General features: G+C 43.6%; 1 protein-coding gene across 1 annotated transcript in view; it reads right to left on the reverse strand.

The window, feature by feature from the left end:
• The window catches only part of LOC146986472 (uncharacterized), a 185,693-nt gene that overhangs the window by 21,949 nt on the left and 139,613 nt on the right, over window positions 1-24,131 (reverse strand). The window contains exon 24 of the mRNA XM_085780483.1: window positions 85-258. Coding sequence (XP_085636609.1) covers window positions 85-258 — 174 coding nt within the window. The remainder of the gene's footprint in view (window positions 1-84; window positions 259-24,131) is intronic.

Here is a 24,131-nt window from a genome sequence, read left to right on the forward strand (position 1 = left end):
ATATCAGCCTCATGTCTGCAGCTCAGTATCAACACAACTTTCACATCACATTCATCTGAGCACAGAAATAAAACAGAGTCTGACCTCAGAGTCTCCAGTCTACAGTCTGGACTCTCCAGAAAACCACTCAGACCCTTCACTCCTGAATCCTGCAGCTTGTTTCCAGTCAGGTTCAGTTCTCTCAGGTGGGAGGGGTTGGACTTCAGAGCTGAGCCCAGAGAAGAACAGCTGATCTCTGACAAACTGCAGTGCACCAATCTGAATAAAGAATAAAAGAAGAAGATGAAATGATTGATGATTGATCAGATGTGTCCTGATCAATGATCAGTGTGTAAATGAGTAGAGGGACTTTGTCCTTGTGTTGTTGTGGATCATCATCATGTGACCTTCTACACACATCATCCACATGTCAGCACAGATTCATCAGCTGCTGCTGACCTCAGATCAGTCTGTCAATATACAATCAATATCTGATCAATACCTGTTGGACTAAACACTGACTACAACTCTCTGATTCAGGACTGAACTGGATCAAAGACACACACACACACACACACACACACACACACACACACACACACACACACACACACACACACACACACACACACACACACACACAGCTGCAGCATTCCAATCTGAATAAAGAATAAAAGCAGTGAGTTGAGGACAAAGCTCCTTGTTGACAGCGTTCAGTGTCTCATCATCTGTTCAGAGCTGAAGAAGCTTCAGGTCCAGAGGCTGTGGACACAGTCACAGTGGCTCAGGAGAAACTGTCCACTGTGTGAAGCTGACCTCTGACCCCTCACTGACAGTGGAGTCATGTGACCAGAGGCTGCTTCACAGACACTGTGGACAGGAAGTAAACTCCTTTAATGTCATGTGACCATGAGCTGAAGCTTCCTTCCTGTGGAGCCCAGTGTTGATGTTCATGAGCCTCAGTGCCATATTTCGCACATTCTGTGACAAACTGTAAACTGTTTTCTTGTCTGTAACAACATCTATTGCACGTCTGTCCGTCCTGGGTGAGGGATCCCTCCTCTGTTGCTCACCCTGAGGTTTCTCCGACTTTTCCCTGTTAAAAGGGTTTCCATGGAGTTTTTCCTCAGTCGATGTGAGGGTCTAAGGACAGAGGATGTTGTTACGATGCCATGTAAAGCCCTTTGAGACAAACTGTTTGTAAAAACGAGCTATACAAATAAAATAAAATAAAATAAAATAAAATAAAATAAAATAAAATAAAATAAAATAAAATTGCCTTGCCAGTGTCTCCACAGTGGGATCATCAAACCAACACTGTTCTCTGAGCTACAGGACTTTAACCTGACCTCTCACACTGGGAAGCTGCTTTGACCTTTGACCCTGAACCAAGCAAAGAGGGAAAACTCACATCTACATCACATCTGCTGCTTCAGCTACAGTGGTGATCCAGCTGTTCTGTTAGCAGCTTCATCTGAGAGCAGCTCATCATCATCATCATCATCATCATCATCATCATCACCACCACCACACTGACCTCTGAGTGACCTCTGACCCTTCACCTTCTACCAGCTGCAGTAACATGGAGTCACAATCAGTCGCTGCTTCAAACTGAACTTCACACATTTGAACTGAACACAGACAAAAGTCCAACAGGTCCAGTCAGTGAACTCACCTCAGAGTCTCCAGTCTACAGTTTGGACTCTCCAGTCCAGCACACACAACCTTCACTGATGAACCACTCAGGTCGGTGGTTTTACTCAGGTCCAGTTGTGTCAGGTGGGAGGAGTTGGACTTCAGAGCTGAGGCCACGACTTCACAGAGACTCTCTGAGAGTTTACAACCAACAAGTCTGTGAAGAGAGAAAATATCAAATGTGTCAGAATCAAACCAGATGAAAGCTGCAGTAAAAACACAGTTGATGCATCTGATGATGTGATGAACATCTGAGCTTCAGCTCATCTTCTCTGACTGAGTTTGACAGGATGCAATGATCCATGTGTGTGTGTGTGTGTGTATCAGAGTAAAATAAGTATTAGTACCCTAATAAAAGACAACAACAACATCAGCACCAACCAGTGACCCACAGTAAAGAAGTGAGATGCCAGAACCAAGATCAGTGGGTTATGCTTGCTATACATTTTGTGCATTTAAAGGGATAGTTCAGCTTTTTTGAAGAGGGGTTGTCTGAGCTACAAATGCCCATTAAGTATAATATCTGCAGTAGAAATATCTCTGCTCTCCCCCACTGAGAAACACCGAAGCCCCGCCTATCAGCTGTTGGGATCAGCGGTGTGTGGAAGAGGCGGAGTGATACAGCACGTTTTGGAGCCTGCCCGTGTGGAAGAATACTGGGTGAGTTGGTTAGTTCCAGATAAACTAACTATGTTACGACCAACTGATGCATTGTAAATGTTTTCTTTCCATCGTACCATTGAACTGGTGTATTACATTGAGACAAAACTTTTCAGAGGCAGCGAAAATACACTGATTAATTGTTCCTCATTGACAGCCGTTTACTGCCTGTGTCTCGGTGCAGCATGATGCGCCGGTGTTTCTCAGTGGGGGAGGCAGAGACCTTTCTACTGCAGAGAGTAAACTTAGTGGCCATTTGTACCTCGTACAACCCCACTCAAAAAATGCTGGACTATCCCTTTAATATTCTTCTCCTCTCGATCCAGGCGCCTTCGTCCAAAGGCAGGTGTGTGGCTGATCCAGCTGATCCACCTAGCAGATTCATGCTCATCATCATCATCATCATCATCATCATCATCATCATCATCATCATCATCATCATCATCATCATCATCATCATCATCATCATCACCACCACACTGACCTCTGAGTGACCTCTGACCCTTCACCTTCTACCAGCTGCAGTAACATGGAGTCACAATCAGTCGCTGCTTCAAACTGAACTTCACACATTTGAACTGAACACAGACAAAAGTCCAACAGGTCCAGTCAGTGAACTCACCTCAGAGTCTCCAGTCGACAGTTTGGACTCTCCAGTCCAGCACACACAACCTTCACTGATGAATCACTCAGGTCGGTGGTTTCACTCAGGTCCAGTTGTGTCAGGTGGGAGGAGTTGGACTTCAGAGCTGAGGCCACGACTTCACAGAGACTCTCTGAGAGTTTACAACCAACAAGTCTGTGAAGAGAGAAAATATCAAATGTGTCAGAATCAAATCAGATGAAAGCTGCAGTAAAAACACAGTTGATGCATCTGATGATGTGAAGAACATCTGAGCTTCAGGTCATCTTCACTGACTGAGTTTGACAGGAGACAATGTGTGTGTGTGTGTGTGTGTGTGTGTGTGTGTGTGTGTGTGTGTGTGTGTGTGTGTGTGTGTATCAGATTAAACTAAGGATTAGTAGGGGAGACCGGGGACAGTAGCAACAGGGGATGGTTGCAACATGTCATTTTTCTCCAATCAGGAACAAGCTAGAGTGATGATACTCACACTGCACGTGCTTAGTTGGATTCCCCCCCTTGCAGAGAAAAATCAGTTGAATTCAAAAGATGCTCTAGGATTTATTGCAAAAAAACTGTTTTTGAGGTATGAAAGTATTTTTTTCTTGAGCTTTGTTTTTGTTAAAACTGTTGTCAATCTTTTTGTGATTCTGCTCAAACTTATATGGTTTAAAGGAGTGATATGTTAACTTTAAGATGATATGATTAGCATGTATCAAGAGCACTTTGTTTAGCTAGCACATGGGGTTTAATCATGGCTGACCGGACGGGGACAGTTGCAACGTCTGTTGCAACTGTCCCCGTGCAGTATATGAATATTAAAACAGTATTTTGACATACATTTTTTTTTTACTGTTGTATTGCTAATATTACAATGATGAGAGAATAAATGACAATGGCAATATAAAAGTTATTCCCTCACAAATTGTTCCATTCATCCTATGTCACTGAAAGTCTTTTTTTTTCAATTTTAATATTTGACATCTGCACATACAATAAGGCCTCCTAATCTAGACAAATCTATACTGTAATTGCCATCTGATCAAAGCTGATGAATAAATAACACTATAGAATTTACATTTTAGATAATAATCATTTTACTAGACATGAAATATATTGTATTTGTAACATGTTGCAACTGTCCCCGGGCCCGGGGTCAGTTGCAACATCTGACTCCTTACACTCAAATGCAAATTGTGAAGAATGTGGATTCTGTAATCATCTTTTAATTGTGTTGACTATTAACAGACAAATGTAAGTTTATTGTATAAAAATTTGGTTTGTCTAATCCAAACCGTCTCTGAGTAAGAGAGCCAAATGCAAAAAGTGTTGCAACTGTCCCCGGTCTCCCCTACCCTAATAAAAGACAACAACAACATCATCACCAACCAGTGACCCACAGTAAAGAAATGAGAGATCAGTGGGTTATGCTTGCTATACTAATTTTGTGCATTTAAAAGGATAGATCAGCTTTTCGAACATTAACTCATTGAGTGCCATTGACGTCCATAGACGTCAAATGCACTTTTCTGCGGCTGGTAAATGGGGACGCTCTTGCGCAAGTAGTAATTTTGGGGCTTCTGGGATGTGTAGAACGAAGAAGACTGTAGATCAGAGCAAGAAGTGAAGAGGAAGGAGAAGACGAGCGCGATCGGTACAGAGATAAAAAAGTTGGGAAAAGTTTCTATTTCTAGAGAAAAACGACGAGCAGAGCCTGGAACAAGTGTAACGTGGAGCTGGAGGAAGCTTAGCTACGATGCTATTAGCATAGCTCCAGCATGAAGTGATCAGAGGAGGCAGGAAAGGTAAACTCATCTAGATGATCAGCACCGAAATGCCGAAGCGGAGGCGGATCGCGGAGTCAGTTTCACCAGTTGCTGTCTGACCGACGTGACGACGAACCGAAAGATCAGCGCGGTGCGTCGCTGCCGCGGCCGCGTCCAGCAGAGAGGCTGAAGACGCCACGACGTCTCCCTCCCTCCTTCAGAGACGAGGGGAAGCAGCAGGAGGAGAAGGAGGGGAGGAGAGGGGGAGGGGAGGAGAGGGGAGGGGGAGGGGGCAGCAACCGCTCGTACTTGTTGTATTTTAGTTGTTGTTGTTGTTTTGTCTTTTTTTTTTTGGGGGGGGGGGGGGGGTCAATGAAAAAACATGTGAAATGAAATTTTCAGATGTCTTACATGTTTTTGAAGCCAAAATTAAAACGGATAAATCACTGTTTTTCTTGAGAGACTCTCTTTCACAAAAATGCATTTTTCTCAGCTTTCTAGAAAAAAAGTGGTCTTTTTGGTGCAACCAGGCTCTATTCAACTTAAGATAAATCAAGAATGGAACAAGGTACAAACAAATGGTTTTTTCCCTAATTAAATAGAGAGTCTCCTCTTTCCTTTGAGCTGTTTGGTGTTTTCAGAGTCATAGTACAAAATATTCTCTGGGTCTTGACATATTACTCAAAATGCCTCAAAACGCTGGCACATGGCACTGACCATTTTATAAAAGGTCTGGCACTCAATGAGTTAAAGCAGATATCAGTGGAATGTTTTTGTTAATATAAGTCCTAAATAGTCCTATTTTCCGTCAGCAATCACTTACATGAAGTATTTCAGCCTAAACACGAGTCTCTCCGTCACTCTGCTCTGCTGTAACCCGAGGAGAAAATTTTCCTTGTGGGATACAAGTGTTATCCAATGAGGGGAGAGAACGGCATGAAGGGCTGCGTGTGCAGCCAAGGGATGCGCGTGAATGTGGTGACGTAGCATGAGGACCAATTGATGCCTGACAAGGGCGGGGGCTGCTAACTCATGGTGCGTTCAAGGAAACTCGTACTTTGTGTTTTTCCTTCCTGTGAAGTCATACCAGTTCGATCTGGTACGAGTTCACGGGTCGGAAGTTACGAGTGGCCGTTATAGGGAACTTTCACAGACAACAGGACGGTAAAAACACGAGCTACGGGTTACCTGGAACGCTACCAAGTCGTAGTTGTGACTTGAAGCTGTAACTTACGGTTTCAAAAGCCTGCCTTGAACACAGCATTAGCCGAAACGGCCGTGCCGATGATATCTGCTTTAAAGTAGAACTATGCAGGATTTCGGCTGCAATTATTGTGGCTCGGAGACACTGTGATGGTTGTGTGACCTGTTATTATGAGGAGAATGGGGTCTAGGCCAATGCCCCCCCCCCCCCCCCCCCCCCACCAGCGGCTGAAAACTGCACTTGCAAGATCAGTCCTCCGCCCCAGTGTCCCAAATCTCGTCAATGAATAGAACTATCGCGAGAAACTGCTTTACGGCAGTACGAGATAAAAACGCAGATGACGATCTTAGTAGGGCTTAGCAAACACCGCTCTCTGACCACGAGTCAACCTGAGCACATCTGGTACCTTCAGCGGCTTTGTTGTAAACAAAAGCACGTGTAAGGAGGTGGAGGAGGTGGTTGCCGCAAGATTTTTTCAGTGACATTTGTCCCCCAGAACTGTGGGGGAGCTCCGGAGAGGGAAAGAAAACAAGAAACCAACTAAGGAGTGAGCTATTTCCGCCCGACTTGCATAGTTCAACTTTAAAGCGAAATTCCGGCGTAAGTGTAAACCATGGCCAAACACACCGTAACACCGAGTTAGACCCCCCCTCGAGAGATCAATTTGCCCGACCGCTACATTCACGAGATCCACCAACTTCAGCAAATACCGCAATATCGCCACACACGGCGCTCTCCGGATCCACTGTCTGACCGCAACCAAAACGCCACCATTTGCCCAAAATAATGCTCAGAACTGCACCAAATGTCATCAATAGTACACACAGGGTCCCAGCACGTAGTACGAGTTGTCAAACATCTGCTAGCCTTGCCTGTTTTCTTTAGCAAGGAGATGCAACTCAACTCACCTACTTCTCCTCCGGGAGCCGCTTGTTGGTGAGGAAGCCCTGACGAGTCGATCACCGAGTGCACCGGAGTTCCGCAGCTCTTAAAAATGCTCATTTGCGCCTATATCGTGGCCAGCACTCGATAATAATAGTTATAAAGTGATATGCAAGATAAAAAAAAAAAAAACTCTGATTGTATTTCCATGAGGTAATTGTTGATTGAGCTGCGGAACTCCGGTGCACTCGGTGATCGACTCGTCAGTAGTGTTGTGTCGTTCGCGAGTGATTCGTTCGAAGGAACAAATTATTTAAGTGAACGTACTGACTAGAATCACTTCCTGACCTGATTCGTTCCTTTCTCAGTTCAGTAGTTGAGCTCAGCAGCAGCGTGCAGGCCGACAGTGGAACTGCTGTGTGGTCTGTGAAACACTGAATGACCTGCCAATCTGGTGGCGGAGACTCTCGTTGCGAGGGAACGGTGCATGTTCAGTGATGCGTTCACTGACAGTCAGGGCTGAGGGCTCCAGTTCACTCTCTGTGCGCGTCGTTCACTGCATGTACTGGGGGTTGAGGCCGCCCATTCACTCCGTGTCGTTCACGTCCGCGCTGCCACTCACTCACTCATGATTCGCAAACCTACTGCACACACAAAATTCGTTCACCAAATCACCCCCCCCCCCCCGTCAGACGTTACGGTCGTCTTCGCCGGTGCAAAGAAAAAAAAAAGGGGGGGGGGGGGATACATAGTACAGTACAGTACAGTACAGTACAGTACAGTACAGACATGCGTGGGAGAAGCAGTCCTGTGTGCACAGTACATTCACTGAACATGAAGCTACACAGCTCTGTGCATGCAGTACACCAGGCAGTGAGTGACACAGCGCCACATTCAGCACAGTACGTGAACCTGAATCACGTCTGCAGCAGCAGTTCTCTGGTGCAGGTTCGCCAATCACCAGTGAGTGAGTAGCAGCTTCCCCAGCAGCAGTTCTCTGTGTCTGCAGTAGGTTTGTGAGTGAGTGGCAGCGCGAACGTGAATCACCGTGTCAGTACGTTCGCGAACGACACGGAGTGAATGGGCGGCCTCAACCCCCAGTACATGCAGTGAACGACGCGCACAGAGAGTGAACTGGAGCCCTCAGCCCTGACTGTCAGTGAACGCATCACTGAACATGCACCGTTCCCTCGCAACGAGAGTCTCCGCCACCAGATTGGCAGGTCATTCAGTGATTCACAGACCACACAGCAGTTCCACTGTCGGCCTGCACGCTGCTGCTGAGCTCAACTACTGAACTGAGAAAGGAACGAATCAGGTCAGGAAGTGATTCTAGTCAGTACGTTCACTTAAATAATTTGTTCCTTCGAACGAATCACTCGCGAACGACACAACACTACTGACGAGTCGATCACCGAGTGCACCGGAGTTCCGCAGCTCAATTAACAATTACCTCATGGAAATACAATCAGAGTTTTTTTTTTTTTTATCTTGCATATCACTTTATAACTATTATTATCGAGTGCTGGCCACGATATAGGCGCAAATGAGCATTTTTAAGAGCTGCGGAACTCCGGTGCACTCGGTGATCGACTCGTCAGGGCTTCCTCACCAACAAGCGGCTCCCGGAGGAGAAGTAGGTGAGTTGAGTTGCATCTCCTTGCTAAAGAAAACAGGCAAAGCTAGCAGATGTTTGACAACTCGTACTACGTGCTGGGACCCTGTGTGTACTATTGATGACATTTGGTGCAGTTCTGAGCATTATTTTGGGCAAATGGTGGCGTTTTGGTTGCGGTCAGACAGTGGATCCGGAGAGCGCCGTGTGTGGCGATATTGCGGTATTTGCTGAAGTTGGTGGATCTCGTGAATGTAGCGGTCGGGCAAATTGATCTCTCGAGGGGGGGTCTAACTCGGTGTTACGGTGTGTTTGACCATGGTTTACACTTACGCCGGAATTTCACTTTAAGTATAATATCTGCAGTAGAAAGTCTCTGTTTTCCCCCACTGAGAAACACCGAAGCCCCACCTATCTATTTTTTTTCTTTCTATTGTACCATTGAACTGGTGTATTATTTTGAGACAGGGCTTTTCTTAGGCAGCGAAAATACACTGATTAATTGTTCCTCATTCACAGCAGAGATCAAGAGATAGTGTTGTGTCGTTCGCGAGTGATTCGTTCGAAGGAACAAATTATTTAAGTGAACGTACTGACTAGAATCACTTCCTGACCTGATTCGTTCCTTTCTCAGTTCAGTAGTTGAGCTCAGCAGCAGCGTGCAGGCCGACAGTGGAACTGCTGTGTGGTCTGTGAATCACTGAATGACCTGCCAATCTGGTGGCGGAGACTCTCGTTACGAGGGAACGGTGCATGTTCAGTGATGCGTTCACTGACAGTCAGGGCTGAGGGCTCCAGTTCACTCTCTGTGCGCGTCGTTCACTGCACGTACTGGGGGTTGAGGCCGCCCATTCACTCCGTGTCGTTTGCGAACGTACTGACACGGTGATTCACGTTCACGCTGCCTCTCACTCACAAACCTACTGCAGACACAGAGAACTGCCGCTGGGGAAGCTGCTACTCACTCACTGGTGATTGGCGAACCTGCACCAGAGACGTGATTCAGGTTCACGTACTGTGCTGAATGTGGAGCTGTGTCACTCACTGCCTGGTGTACTGCATGCACAGAGCTGTGTAGCTTCATGTTCAGTGAATGTACTGTGCACAGAGGACTCCACTGTACTACGCACGTCCCCCTTCTTTCTTTTTTTTGCACCGACCCCTCCAGAGAGTGGAGTGGGGGGGGGGGGTGATTCGGTGAACGACTCATTTTAAGGAACTGATTCTAGTGATTCAGTACAGTCAAAAGAACTGCCGATCCCATCACTATCAAGAGACCAAGTCACACATGTGCAAGTCTCAGGTAAGTCTCAAGTCTTACCCTGTCACTTTTTTTTAGCAAGTCAAGTCAGGCCACACGTGGACACTTGGACCCCAGGAAGAATAGCTGTGGCTTTGCCGCAGCTAATGGGGATCCGTATAATAAACAAACAGACACGATCTGTCAAGTCAAGTCCAAGTCAAGTCACCTTATTATTGCAATTTCTTTCTTTTCTTTCTTATTAAAGTGAAAAGACAATATGTTATGTCAGTTAACATCATTGATCAATTCATCTGACATGTTTAAAAAGTATGACAATGAATTGGATTTGCATTATGATTAGTGATACGTAGCCTAATCAGTGAAATAGCCAAAAGACAAAAGTCCAACAGGTCCAGTCAGTGAACTCACCTCAGAGTCTCCAGTCTACAGTTTGGACTCTCCAGTCCAGCACACACAACCTTCACTGATGAATCACTCAGGTCGGTTTTACTCAGGTCCAGTTCTTTCAGGTGGGAGGGGTTGGACTTCAGAGCTGAGGCCACGACTTCACAGTGACTCTCTGAGAGTTTACAACCAACAAGTCTGTGAAGAGAGAAAATATCAAATGAGTCAGGTGGAGGCGGAGCTACACTACAGCTGATCAATGAGGAGCATTGATGCTGATCTACCAGGTCACTGATGTTCTGCTGCTTCACCTCTTCACTGTTATTGATGAAACAAGTGCAGAGAAAACACTAAAGTTCAACTCAAGTGGCTTCATGTCTGTTTCACATCTGACCTGTTGAACTATAACAACAGGTTCTGCTCTTCTCTTGTTACTGTCCACTACTGCAGCTTCCTCCACTGTGGGATCAATACATATACCAATACCAATCAATACAAATACCAATAAAGGAAAAACATTGGTACTCCACTGTCTATTCATTTGTTTTTTATGTATTGTTGTTGAGTGTGTGATATTATGTGCTACTCTGTTTGCCTTTTAATTTCCCTTTCGGGAATGAATAAAGACATTTGATTGATTGATTGATTGATTGATTGATTGATTGATTGATTGATTGATTGATTGATTGATTGATTGATTGATTGATTGATTGATTGATTGATTGACCTTCAACGGCAGGGCACTGTATGACATGACAACATGTATAAAATAACATTTGGCTGTGGTTCTCTTTAAGTGTTTATCTAAGTATTGATCTAAACCAGTGGTTCTCAACCTTTTGTACATCAAGGACCCCTAAATTGACACAAATTAGACCACGGACCCCCATTGGACCAAATTTAGAAGTAAACACCAGAAATACACAAATATTTGTTCTGAGACTGAAGGACATTACTTTTTAGGGTCCAGGACCCCACGTTGATGACCACTGATCTAAACTGCTAATCAATAATTATATTGATCATTTCTGGACTCACCGAGCCTTCCTGCAGTTCCTCACAGCTGGGATCAGTCTCAGTCGTCCCTCCTGTATTGTGTTGTACTTGCTCAGGTCCAACTCATCCAGAACCTGCTCTGACATCTGCAGCATGTAAGCCAGAGCTGAACACTGGATCTCAGAGAGTTTTTGGGATCTGTTCTCTGACTTGAGGAACTGTTGGATCTGCTGATGAACTGACTGGTCCTTCATCTCCGTCAGACAGTGGAAGATGTTGATGCTTCTGTCAGGAGAGATCTTTGTCTTCTTTTCCTTCAGGTTGTTGATGGTTCTCTGGATGGTTTCTGGACTGTTGTCAGTCTGACCCAGCAGACCTCCTAACAGCCTCTGGTTGGACTCCAGAGAGAGGCCATGAAGGAAGCGGACAAACAGGTCCAGGTGACCATTTCTACTTCTAAAGGATTTGTCCAAGACTTTCTTCAGGAAGTCATCCAGGGTTGAATCAACATGTTTTTCTCCCAGGAACTTCTTGAGGACCAGTGTGTTCCTGTTGGTGAAACAGTGGAACATGTAGACTGCAGCCAGAAACTCCTGAACACTCAGATGAACAAAGCAGTAGACTGTTTTCTGGAAGATCACACTCTCTCTTTTGAAGATCTCAGTACAGAGTCCTGAGTTCACCAAGGCCTCTGTGACATCCAGACCACACTGCTCCAGGTCTTCTTTGTAGAACATGATGTTTCCTTTCTTCAGCTGTTCAAACGCCAGCCTCCCCAGCTTCAGAAGAACTTCCCTGTCGGCCTCCAACAGCTCTTGTGGACTCGTCTCATGTCCTTCATGTCTGTACTTGTTCTTCTTCCTCTTTGTCTGGACCAGCAGGAAGTGTGAGAACAGGTCAGTGGTGGTCTTGGGCAGCTCTCCTCTCTGGTCTGTGGTCAACATGTGCTCCAGAACTGTAGCACTGATCCAGCAGAAGACTGGGACTTGACACATGATGTGGAGGGTCCTGGACGTCTTGATGTGTGAGATGATTCTTCTGGACAGATCTTCATCACTGGACCTCCTCCTGAAGTACTCCTCCATCTGGGCGTCAGTGAAGCCTCGGACCTCTGTTACCCTGTCAACACATGTAGGAGGGATCTGATTGGCTGCTGCAGGTCTGGAGGTGATCCAGACCAGAGCCGAGGGAAGCAGATTCCCCTGGATGAGGTTTGTCAGCAGCACGTTGACTGATGACGTCCGTGTGACATCAGACACAACCTCCCTGTCGTTGAAGTCCAGTGACAGTCGGCTTTCATCCAGGCCGTCAAAGATGAAGAGAAGTTTACAGACAGCCAGCTGCTCTGCTGTGACCTTCTGTAATGTTGGATGGAAAACATGGAGCAGCCTGAGAAGACTCAACCGCTGATCTCTGATCAGGTTCAGCTCCCTGAACGAAAGCAGAACCAGCAGACTGACATCTTGGTTCTCCAAGCCCTCGGCCCAGTCCAGAGTGAACTTCTGCACCGAGAAGGTTTTTCCAACGCCAGCGACGCCGTTGGTCAGAACCACTCTGATGGGTCTCTGATGGACAGGTGAGACCGTAGAGACGTCCTCTCTCTGTTGGACAGGTGAGACCGTAGAGACGTCCTCTCTCTGTTGGACAGGTGAGACCGTAGAGACGTCCTCTCTCTGTTGGACAGGTGAGACCGTTGAGACGTCCTCTCTCTGTTGGACAGGTGAGACCGTAGAGACGTCCTCTCTCTGTTGGACAGGTGAGACCGTAGAGACGTCCTCTCTGTGTTGGACAGGTAAGTCTTTAAAGATGTCGTTGCACTTGATTGGAGTGTCATGGAGGGTCTTCTTCTTGGACGTTGTCTCCAGCTGTCTCACCTCATGTTGGGTATTAACCTCTTCACTCTGTCCCTCTGTGATGTAGAGCTCAGTGTAGATCCTGTTGAGGAGGGTTACACTTCCTGTTCCTGTTCCTGTTGCCTCAGTTCCTTCAGTCACTCGTTCACATCTGCTCCTCAGACTGATCTTATGTTGATCTAAAACCTCCTGCAGACCACGATCTGCTGAGAGAGAAGAGACAGAGTCAGACTGAAGACAGAGAGTCTGACAATCTGATCAGATTATTTTCATCAGCTACAGAAAAACTACAGACAACAAAGAGAAGGTTTGAATCATCATCTTAAATGTCAGTGCTGTGTGATGGAACAATGACTCTGGAGGAAACAACAGGTCCTGGTTTCACAAATGACCACATCAGCAGACAGATGCTCAGTCTCACTTTGTCCACAGCTGCTCTGATTGGCTGTCTGCAGCTCACCTCTGGTTCTGGGTCTTTTTCCACACTGGGGACAGGAGGGGGGTCCTGAAGAACCAGACTGGTCCCAGTCTGAGGCGAAGCACTGTCTGCAGAACCAGTGTCCACAGCTGGTGGAGACTGGATCCTTCAGGACGTCCTGACAGAGACCACAGCAGGACAGCTGCTGGTCCACAGAGACACCACTCCTCTTCCTCCTGTCAAGACATTTCTGGATCAACAACATGTCACAGCTCCACATCTGAGCTCTGATTGGTTAACCACCTCAAGGGGCGGGGCTTCAGTAAGTAAGTAAGTAAGTAAGTAAGTTTAATTTATATAGCACTTTTCATAGATAAAATCACAAAGTGCTTTACAACAAGGGTAAAATGCAATAAAATACAGTACAGAGATCACAACAAAAAATACATAACAGCACAATTTCAGGAAAACTTTACAGAGGCTCCACAACGTCAACATCGGTTGAAAGCCTGTCTAAAAAGATAGGTTTTAAGTTCTTTCTTAAAACCTTCAGTGGACTCTATACTGCGCAAGGTGAATGGTAGAGCATTCCAAAGGCGAGGGGCACAGGCCTGGAAAGAGCAGTCACCTCGTGTTTTAAAACGGGTGCGGGGGACCATCAAGAGTTTCTGGTCTGATGACCTTAGTGAACGTAAGGGGGAATAGGGTCTCAGCAGCTCAGTGATGTACGAGGGAGCTTGTTCATGGAGGGCTCTAAAAACAAGTACTAAAATCTTAAAATGAATCCTAAAATTTACTGGTAACCAATGTAAGGAATATAAAATTGGGGTGATATGCTCCCTTTTCTTGGATCCAGTTATGAGCCTTGCAGCTGCGTTCTGCACGGTTTGAAGGCAGAGGAGCAGAGAGAGAGAAAGTAGAGGAAGACGAGTGTAGAGAGACGAGCTGAATGAAGACCTGGTCCTGAACTGGTCTGGTTTCTGTCTCTGAGGTTTGTTGTGAACCTTCAGAGTCTGATGGTTTTTCTCTGTTTCCTTCACATGAGTCTAATGACTGAATCATCTTCAGCTCAGTTTACAGTAGAAACCGTCTCTTACTGGGACTCTGAAGGTCCAGGTCCAGACTTGAAGTTTTCAGGTTGTCCCATGGAGTCGTCACTCTTCATGGACAGACAGATGGATCCTGGAGACTCTGCTCTCAGTCTGTGGTTCTGACCTCTGCAAACACAAACATGTTTTTATTCCCATCACATTGATAACTGATCAGTTTTCTGATCACAGATGCATTGTGGGAAGTCTCCAGTGACGTCAGCGTCCAGCACCACACACTGTAGTGAAGGATGGAAACAACACAGCAGCATCATAGACAACAGTGTAGAGTCAGTCAGACATTAACTGTGTCCAGTGTCCAGCTGCTGAACATCTGTCTCACATCAGCTCTACACAGGATCACACACTGACACTGACACACACACACACACACACACACACACAGACAGGCTTGGGGAGTAATAGATTACATGTAATGGCGTAAGAAAAGAAAAAAAGGAAACTGTAATCTGTTACAGTGAAAAAATATGTCATCAGATTGCTGGTTTGATAAAATGAGGATTACTTCTTGTCAGGATTACATTTTTAAAATGTTGCAGTTTTCCTCCTCCACTATTATTTTTTATTTCCTTCATGACGTCCTGTCAGCTTCAGGACTCTGACTGACCGGTGACTCATGGTCGTTTCTCACGGGAGTTTGTCCATTGTGTTTTATTTTGAAATTTACCGGCTGCTCGGTGAGTTTGACTTCCTGTTTTGAGTGATCTAATCTACGTGGATTGATGTGTGCTGGTTGTGTGATATTTTTAAAGGGATAGTACAACATTTTGGCTAATTGGCCCATTACCATAAACCCTATAGTCATAGCAGTAGGTTCGTTACCTTTAATTGTCGGTGCAAGCTATTTTTAGAACGGCGGAGCAGAGCCGTGAGCTGCTCAGAGCTACGCTACGGAGGCTAATGGGATTTCTTGGTCACTCAGCCACTCCCTATTTAAAGATGGCTCTCAGCCACTATCGAATGTTTGCCTGATGAAGGTCGGTTAGACCGAAACGTTGCAGCAATAAACAGTCGATGAAGCAAGTTATTCAGTGTGCGGGACTCCACTTTCTTTCCATTTCTTGGTTTCCCTCATCAAACTCATCAAATACACAATCCAACAACTCCAAGATGACTGTTGTCATCTGCTGCTGGTAACATTGTAATTTCCAAAGGATACTTTAAAGTATCTTTAAAGCAGAAGTAAGTGGAATGTTTGTGTTAATATAAGTCTTAAATAGTTCTATCTTCCTACAGCAATCACTTATATAGAGTGTTTGGTCTGAAACACGGGTCTGTTAGTCACTCTGCTCTGCTGTAAGCCGAGGAGAAAACTTTCCTTGTATCCTATGCAATGAGGAGAGAGAACGGCATGAAGGGGCGGTCCTCTCTGTGTGTGCAGCCAAGGGATGCGCGTGAATGTGGTGACGTAGGGACGAGGACGGGGACTGCTAACTCCATCGGCTGACAGGAAGTTAGCCAAAACCACCGGATCGCTTATTTCTGCTTCAACTTAAAAACGCTCTGGTGGACAAGTTGCGACCTGCACATTCACCACGCTATGAGATAATAACACAACGTTACCAGACAGAGTTGTTTTAGAGGGAAATACAGAGACTGCTTGATGAAAAGATGTCCCCGATGGGAATGTGCATCAGCGGTTTTGCATGAATTTACTCCCATGAGCCTCCGTAGCGTAGCTCTGAGCAGCTCACTGCTCTGCTCCGCTGTTCTAAGAAAATGTTTGCACCAACAATTAATGGTAACGAACCTACTGCTAAAACTATAGGGATTATGGCAATGGACCAATTTGCCAGAATGTTGAACTATACCTTTAATTTGAATATTTGCTAATGAAGTAATCCAAAATTAACTAAAAAAGTAATCCAGTACATTACTTGTACTTGTGATACGTAGAGTTAGTAGTTAGTAACTTAGAGTTACTGATTACATTATTTTAACATGTAAATTGTAATTATACTGGATTACATATATAAAGTAACCCTCCAAACCTGCACACAGGTCTGAATCTGGTCTCTTACTGTGACTCTGGAGGTCCAGGTCCAAGACTGAAGTTTGGAAGATTTCCCATGGACCAGTCACTCTTCATGGACAGACAGATGGATCCTGGAGACTCTGCTCTCAGTCTGTGGTTCTGACCTCTGCAAACACAAACATGTTTTTATTCACATCACATTGATCAGTGGACACACACACACACACACACACACGTTTCCTCTCCTGTGACGTCACACACACTTTAGGTTTTTATCTGGTCTCTTACTGTGAGTCTGGAGGTTCATGTTTGGACCGGTCACTCTCCAGAGACTTTGATCTGTCCTCCTGTTCCTCCACATTAACACTCATCTTCAGGACTTCAGTCAGTCTGAGAGGGAAACCAGTAACACACACACACACACACACACACACACACACACACACACACACACACACACACAGATTCAAGACACACCCAAACTATAATCACTTCCTTGTCTCATCCAGTCGTCGACCTCCACCACTCATAGACTTTGACATTAAATCCATGTTCATCCAGTCACCGTGACCTTTGACCTTTGATGTTTGTTCTGAGTTTGAAGAAGTTGTGTGGAGGTGAATCTGAGACAATGTGCTGACGTATGTACGGACTACGTCTGACTCTTCTTCCCTCCACAGTCCACACAGACACACTGACTCTCACACTCTGACACAACAACAACAACAACAACAACAACAACAACAACAACAACAATAATGTAATAATACTGTAAATGTTGTGTTGACACTCACTCGTCTCAGACTTCAGTTTCTCTCCTTCTGCTCCGTTCACTCTAACATGGCGTCTGAACATTTTTACTTTCACTTCCTCCTCAGCATTTACAGAAAATCACAAGTTCATGGTGACAGAGGGAGGGGAAGTCTCTTTCTACAGTAGAGTGGCGCCACCTGCTGGGTAACTCCTGGTATTACACCTGTATGGACAGGTGAACTCTGACACCATGAATAAACAGTGAGCTGAGATCCAGCTGTGGTAGAAGAGCTGCTGAGAGATTTAAAGACACTCCACTACAAGTTACAGCTCAGTCTGTTGACGAATTGATTTTCTTTCATATCAGGCAAAAGTTTCAGAAACCACAACACAACAAGTTGAAAACCACAACCTGCAAAACCATTAAATAACAACAAGTGGCTGCAGGTCCAAGAATGTAACAGAGAGTCTGAGGCCAAACTTTAGTTTCTTTTGGTCTGATGGCTAAGGTGACAGAACCAACAAATCACATTAAGAGAAAGAGATTCAGCAGAGTAAAGCATGCTCATTCTGGTCCTATCAACATTGAAACTGCATAAATAAAGAGAGATGTCACCTGTTTGTGTCCAATCAGAAATGCTGCAAAGACTCGCTTCAACGAGGAGAAGCAGGCGATCTACAGAGACCTGCTGCTGCCCATCCCCACCCACCCCTCACTCAAAGTGGATGTGAGCACCACGTCAGAATGTGTCTGCCTTGTTCTTTTTGTCCCAGAAATGACCCATTAAAAGCACATTTGTGTATAATTTACCTGAATCAAAACTGTCCCATTATTGAGGGAACAGACTGTCTCTATTTTGTTCTTTCACCCATGACCCCTATTTGTTTAGAGTTAAACTTTGAAGTGGATGGTCCTTGGTTTTCTGGACCAACTCTAAAAACCTTTAAAAAACTTGGGTATTTTTTGGTAAATTCACCTTTAGCACTGAGTAATGTCTCAGGTACATGATGGACAAAGCAGGTCTGAAGTGTTGCTGCTGTTTGTCTCTGACCTCTCTGGGCCACCGTAGGAATTGACAGTTTGTGATGACGTCTCGCTCTTGTTTCTATGACTTTGAAAGTTCAAACTGGTCCTTTGCACAAATGGATCCACCATATGAATATGATGTAACTGACTAATGAGATTTTAATAAATTAAAGTCAGTGTGGGAAAAAAAGCACGTTTGTAGGGCGAACTTTGACGGGAGCCACTTGCCCGGTTGAAGAGCGTTAGCTGGGCTGCAGGCTGCCTGCCCGGCTCAATACTGGAGCCACCTCAATAAAAGTATTATCCATCCCTCACGTATACAGAAAAACATATGAAAACACACTGCAAAAACTCAAAATCTTTCCAAGAATATTTGTCTTATTTCTTGTCAAAATGTCTCATTTCTAGTCAAAACTAATCTCTTTTCACTTAAACTAAGACTATCCCCTTCAAAATGTACTTGTTTTGAGATAATTTTCACTTGTTTCAAACAAATTTTCACTTGAAATAAGTAGAAAAATCTGCCAGTGAAAGCAGGTTTTTTGTGTTTGTAATAAGAAAGAAAAACTTGCTCCACTATCAGATTTTTCTACTTATTTCAAGTGAAAATATGCTTGAAAGAAGTAAAAAGTGTTTAATAACAAGCTGCTTTTTATGTGATGAGTCTTATTTTAAGTAGAATGAGATTTGTTTTGACTAGAAATGACATTTTTGACTTGAAATGAGACAAATATTCTTGGTAAGATTTTGAGTTTTTGCAGTGCAGGGCCCAGGTTGAAAAAAAAAAACAAAGTTTCCCTTTAATGGATTTGGTGTCACTGACAGATCTTTAAAGATGTGATTGAAAAAATAAAAACAAGAAAAAATGATCAACACATTTTAAAAATGTTTGGCCCTGGTAGCACAACTCTTTTAAAAATGTACATGAAATCCACTGGGAAGTTTCATCTGAGCTCCTATAGACCGGTTCTCTCAGGCTATTTACAGAATAATTATACAAACTTGGTGAAGCCTTGGTAGAAAACTAGCTGTTCCATTGATTTTATATTCAGCTCTTATGTGTAGAGACTGTCACTAATCTTCACTACGACTTAAATCAGTTGCAGCATTTAACCTGCAATTACAGACCGATCAGTATTCTACCTACAGTGTCAAAGGTTGCAGAGAAAGTAGTAGCTGAACAAATCACCTGCCATCTTAACAATAGCTCCTTTACTCTGCACCCAATGCAATTCGGCTTCAGAGCTAACTATTCAACTGAAACTGCCAACTGTTTTTTAATAGAAAAAATCAAATCTCTGTTGGATAAAGGTGGTGTAGTTGGAGCTGTGTTCCTTGACTTCAAGAAGGCATTTGATACTGTTAATCATAGAATTCTCATGTCAAAATTAGCCAGTTTTAATTTCTGTTCAGATACACTTATGTGGATAGAATCATATTTGTCAAATCGATCTCAGTCTGTTCAGGTACAGAATCATAAATCAGCTACCCTTCGTCTGTCCACAGGAGTCCCACAAGGATCCATATTGGGCCCTTTGCTATTTACACTATATATCAATGACTTACCATATGTATGTCCTGACACCAACATCCAAATGTATGCCGATGACACGGTAATTTATGTACATGGTAGCAGCATGACACAGGTTGCTGATAAACTCACAAACTCCATGACTCATGTAACAGCGTGGTTAAAGCAATGCTGTTTGCAGCTGAATGTGTCTAAAACAGTATGTATGTTTTTTACCAAGAAGAACAGTCCTAGTGTCGAGCCGGATATCTTTGTTTCAGGGGAGAGGTTACAGGTCGTATCTGAATACAAGTATCTTGGTGTTTTGGTTGACTCTAAACTTTCTTTCAAGGCTCAGGTGAAAAAGGTCTGTAACCGGGTCAAATTCAATCTCTCAAACTTTAGGTTCATTCGAGATTATATGTCAACAGAGGCGGCTAAGATGTATATGCATTCCATGGTTTTTTCCCATATCATCTACTGTTTAACTACCTGGTCACAGGCTAGTAACACTTCCCTAAAACCAATAGAATCTTTGTATAAACGAACAGTTAAAATCCTTGACAAGAAACCGGTACATTCTCATCATTGTCCAATATTAAGAAAATATAATCTGTTGAGTTGGGACAATTTGATTAAATATGTAAATGCCTGTCTTATGCACAAGATTATATATGGTTCCACCACGCCTCCGCTTAGACAGTTCGTCAACATAAGAACAACTGCATATGGGTTCACAAGAGGCGCAGCAAGAGGAGACTGTATTATTCCATTTAGGAAAAGTTCGTTTAGTCAGTCTGCATTCTCTGTTAGAGCTGCACTAGAGTGGAATTCCATCCCAGCTACTATTAGAGACCTGAATACTTACAATCTATTCAGAGCTCATTTGAAGAGATGGTTGATTGGTGCTCAGATCTGTCAGCACTAGTTTTTTTTATTTTTTTTTATTTTACACCTTCCTTCCTCTCTCCGGTCCGTCTGTGCTGAACCTGTAGCCATCTTGTTGTTGTCTGTCTGCCTGTGTTGGCATGCATGTCTCTTTGTGGTGTCGTTATATTGTGTATGCATGCAGTTTGTGTCTGTGCTTCTGCTTTGCATGCTGTGGTGTGATGTGTCTTTGCTGCATGTGTTGGGGATGTATTGAATTATGTTTTCTGATTGATGTTATATATGTTCTTTTGTCATGTCATGTTGTATGTTCTTTTGTCAAGTTGTTAATTGCTGTGCATGTTTGTAGACTGCCTTGGCTAATAACTTTGTAATTTTAATCATATTCATATTCTGTTTTTAGGGTGACTTTTTAACATCCGTCTGGGGACTACAGATGAAAAACAGCCTCTTGGCTAATTCTGGCGCATTTACAGTGTTGTTATTAATGTGCACTGTCCCTGTTTTCAAATAAACTTATATAATAGCATTACCGTTACCATCAGCATTGTTACAGTTGTTACTGTGATGTTCTGATTAAACCTGACTCTGTAGTCAAATCTTCTTCTACTGGTCCATTAACCACAGAGAAATAAACCTGATTCCTTTTTGTTACTGAACATCTCAGATCTCATTGTATCATTGTAGACTTGGAGGAGCAGCCTGGCTCTGTGTAACTGTTGGAGACAGAATTTCATGAGTTAATGAAGTGGTTTAAAAGGTTAATAAATAAGTATAAATTCATAAATAATTTAGAGTATTAAAAATGAGAGAGTAAAGAGAAAGAAAGAGTTTCAATGTGAGGTCTGCGCATAGAGCTAAGAGAGTCTGGATACATGGCGGACGCCTGGTCAGAAAAGAAAACAGACTACACTATGTTCTAGAGGTGCACACGGTAAATATACTTCTGTTTACCTGTGTATTATTTTGGTTATTTCTAATGGGACTGTATTCTGTTTATTATTTTGCGCTGCATCGGAGAATGAGGAGGAAATAAAAAGATGAACCTTGACATCAGTATGATTCATGGCCTTTTTCAACAACGAGTTCAGCTACAAGTACAAGGGTTAAGGCCTGAGAGTTAGGAAGAGTGAAGTGTTATTGATGTTCAGGCAGCCATTGTCCACATTATTCCTATAATAATTACAAGCATATGTTATAAATTTAAAGTGATTATAATAATTATACATGTTATTTATATGGCAGAAATTGGTGGAGGTGGTCCTGAGAATATTGACCAGTCTATCTATCAGTCTACCAGTCTATGTATCTTCCTATATGTAGTAACCAGATAGTTATTACATAGTAACCAGATAGTTATAGTGATTTGTTTAATGAATCCTGTTCCTTAATACTATGTATTGCTGATGCCCTATGATGGCAGCACTAAGAACTGATGATATTATGAGCACTAACTACCTTGTGCCACCGCAAACGTGTGTTATGGCCTTACAAATGTATATTTATTAATGTGAATTGAATGTGTCTTTGGTCTTTTGGTGCTATCACAAATGTGTGTATTGTCTTACAAATGTATATTTATTAATATGTCTTTGGTATTTTACCTCATTGTTGCTTTTTTTTTAAGGTTGCCTTTTATCATCAGGCAGAGGGACTGGCGATGAAAATGAGCTTTTTTTGCTAACTCGGGTGCTTTTACATTTGTTTTTTTACAATGTTTTATTAATGTTCATTGTCCCTTGTCAATAAATGAAACTGAAACTGAAACTAATTTGTCTCTGCAGTGGCGGCTCTGTGGGGCGGAGAGACGGCGGCTCACTCTGGTGCTCAGGAGGACGCCTGGAGGAAGATGCTGGTCTTTCTGAGGGAGAACCTGTACGGTGGCAGGAACCCTGGTGCAGCATCGTCTGCTAACCTGTCGTCACGGTGACAGACAACAGAGATGATGGGTGAGAGGAGACGGTTCAAGAACCACAGCCTTAGTGGTGTTTCTCCCCACTAAGGTTAAATACCTGGGACTCTGCAGACATCTTTTTCTTTAGAAATGAAGAAGCCTTATTGATGAATAGTGAAACATCTTCAAGCAACCAAGAAAAGAAGTCCGGTTGCCTTCGATTCAGCACTTAAAGACTACGATGACCTGGGCCACCTAAGAACCTCCACAGACATGGATCAAAGCTCTTCTATCTGTCTATCTGTCAATGTCAACATTCCAGTTTGTGATGACGTCTCACTCTTTCTTTGACTGTGAATGTACTGTGGACTCATTGATCTACCATATGAAGGTGATACTTTACTTACTAATGTAATTTTAAAGCAGAAGTAAGTGATATATTTGTGTTAATATAAGTCTTAAATAGTTATATCTTCCAACAGCAATCACTTACATAGAGTGTTTGGACTGAAACACGGGTCTGTCAGTCACTCTGCTCTGCTCTGAGTCCAAGGAGAAAACATTTCTCGTATCCTACAGTTTTTATCCAATGAGGAGAGAGAACGGCATGCAGGGCTGTGTGTGCAGCCAAGGAACGCCGTGAATGTGGCGACGTAGGGACGAGGACTGTTATGGTGCGTTCAAGGAAACTCGTATTTTTCCGACCGTGAAGTGGTACCAGTCCGATCTGGTAAGAGTTCACGGGTCAGAAGTTACGAGTGGCCGTTATAGTGACTTTCACCGGTAAAACAGGTCGGAAAACACGAGTGGGTTGCCTGAAACGCTACAAAGTCGTAAGTTGTGACTTGAAGCTGTAATTTACGATTTCAAAAGCCTGCCTGGAACGCAGCATTAGCGAAAACGACCGGACCACTTACTTCTGCTTTAATAAATGACAGTAAAAAAAACAACAACATGTTTCGAGGTTGATTTGATTCATGTCGTCTGAGCAGCAATGCAAACCACAAATATATTCAGTTTACCATGATACAGAACAGAAAGTCAGATGGGGAACAATAAATCCATCCATTATGTATCTGTTTCAAAGTCACACTGATGGTTCTGAGGATTTTCTCGACCAGACTTCTGCTGCTTGTTTGATGAAAATGAAGAATTTAAACCCCTGATACAGAAACTGGATCGATCCTCGACATGTAAAACACATATTTATTACCCACTATGAAATTAACAGTTGATTTTTTTAGACCTCTTTTTAACACATTTTCAAGCTGATGTGCATTAGGGTTAGGGTTAGGGTTAGGGTTAGGGTTAGCAACCAGAATACAAGATTGACATCAGGTTGGTCCAATGACAGTTCCCAAATAAGCCCTTGGTTACTGTTGCTATGTCCGTAAAGCTTTCACTCCTATGCTCCTAGAAGAAATACAGAGTTTCCAGTGATATTTGCATCTGGTTCAAAGGAAACACCAGCACATTACTGGATAAACTGTTCAGAGAGAAGCAGTCAGAGAGATCCTTCATAGTTTTCAGTGACGTGTTGGCAGCAACAAGGACTGTTGATTTTCCCATCTATCAACCCACTAATAAAAGTAAGACATGTTGTCAAACTGCAAGTTTTGGACGAGTGATCCATATCC

Source organism: Trachurus japonicus, chromosome 6, assembly GCF_045865225.1.
Source record: "Trachurus japonicus isolate A0001 chromosome 6, Traja_1.0".
NCBI classification, from domain to species: Eukaryota; Metazoa; Chordata; class Actinopteri; order Carangiformes; family Carangidae; genus Trachurus; species Trachurus japonicus.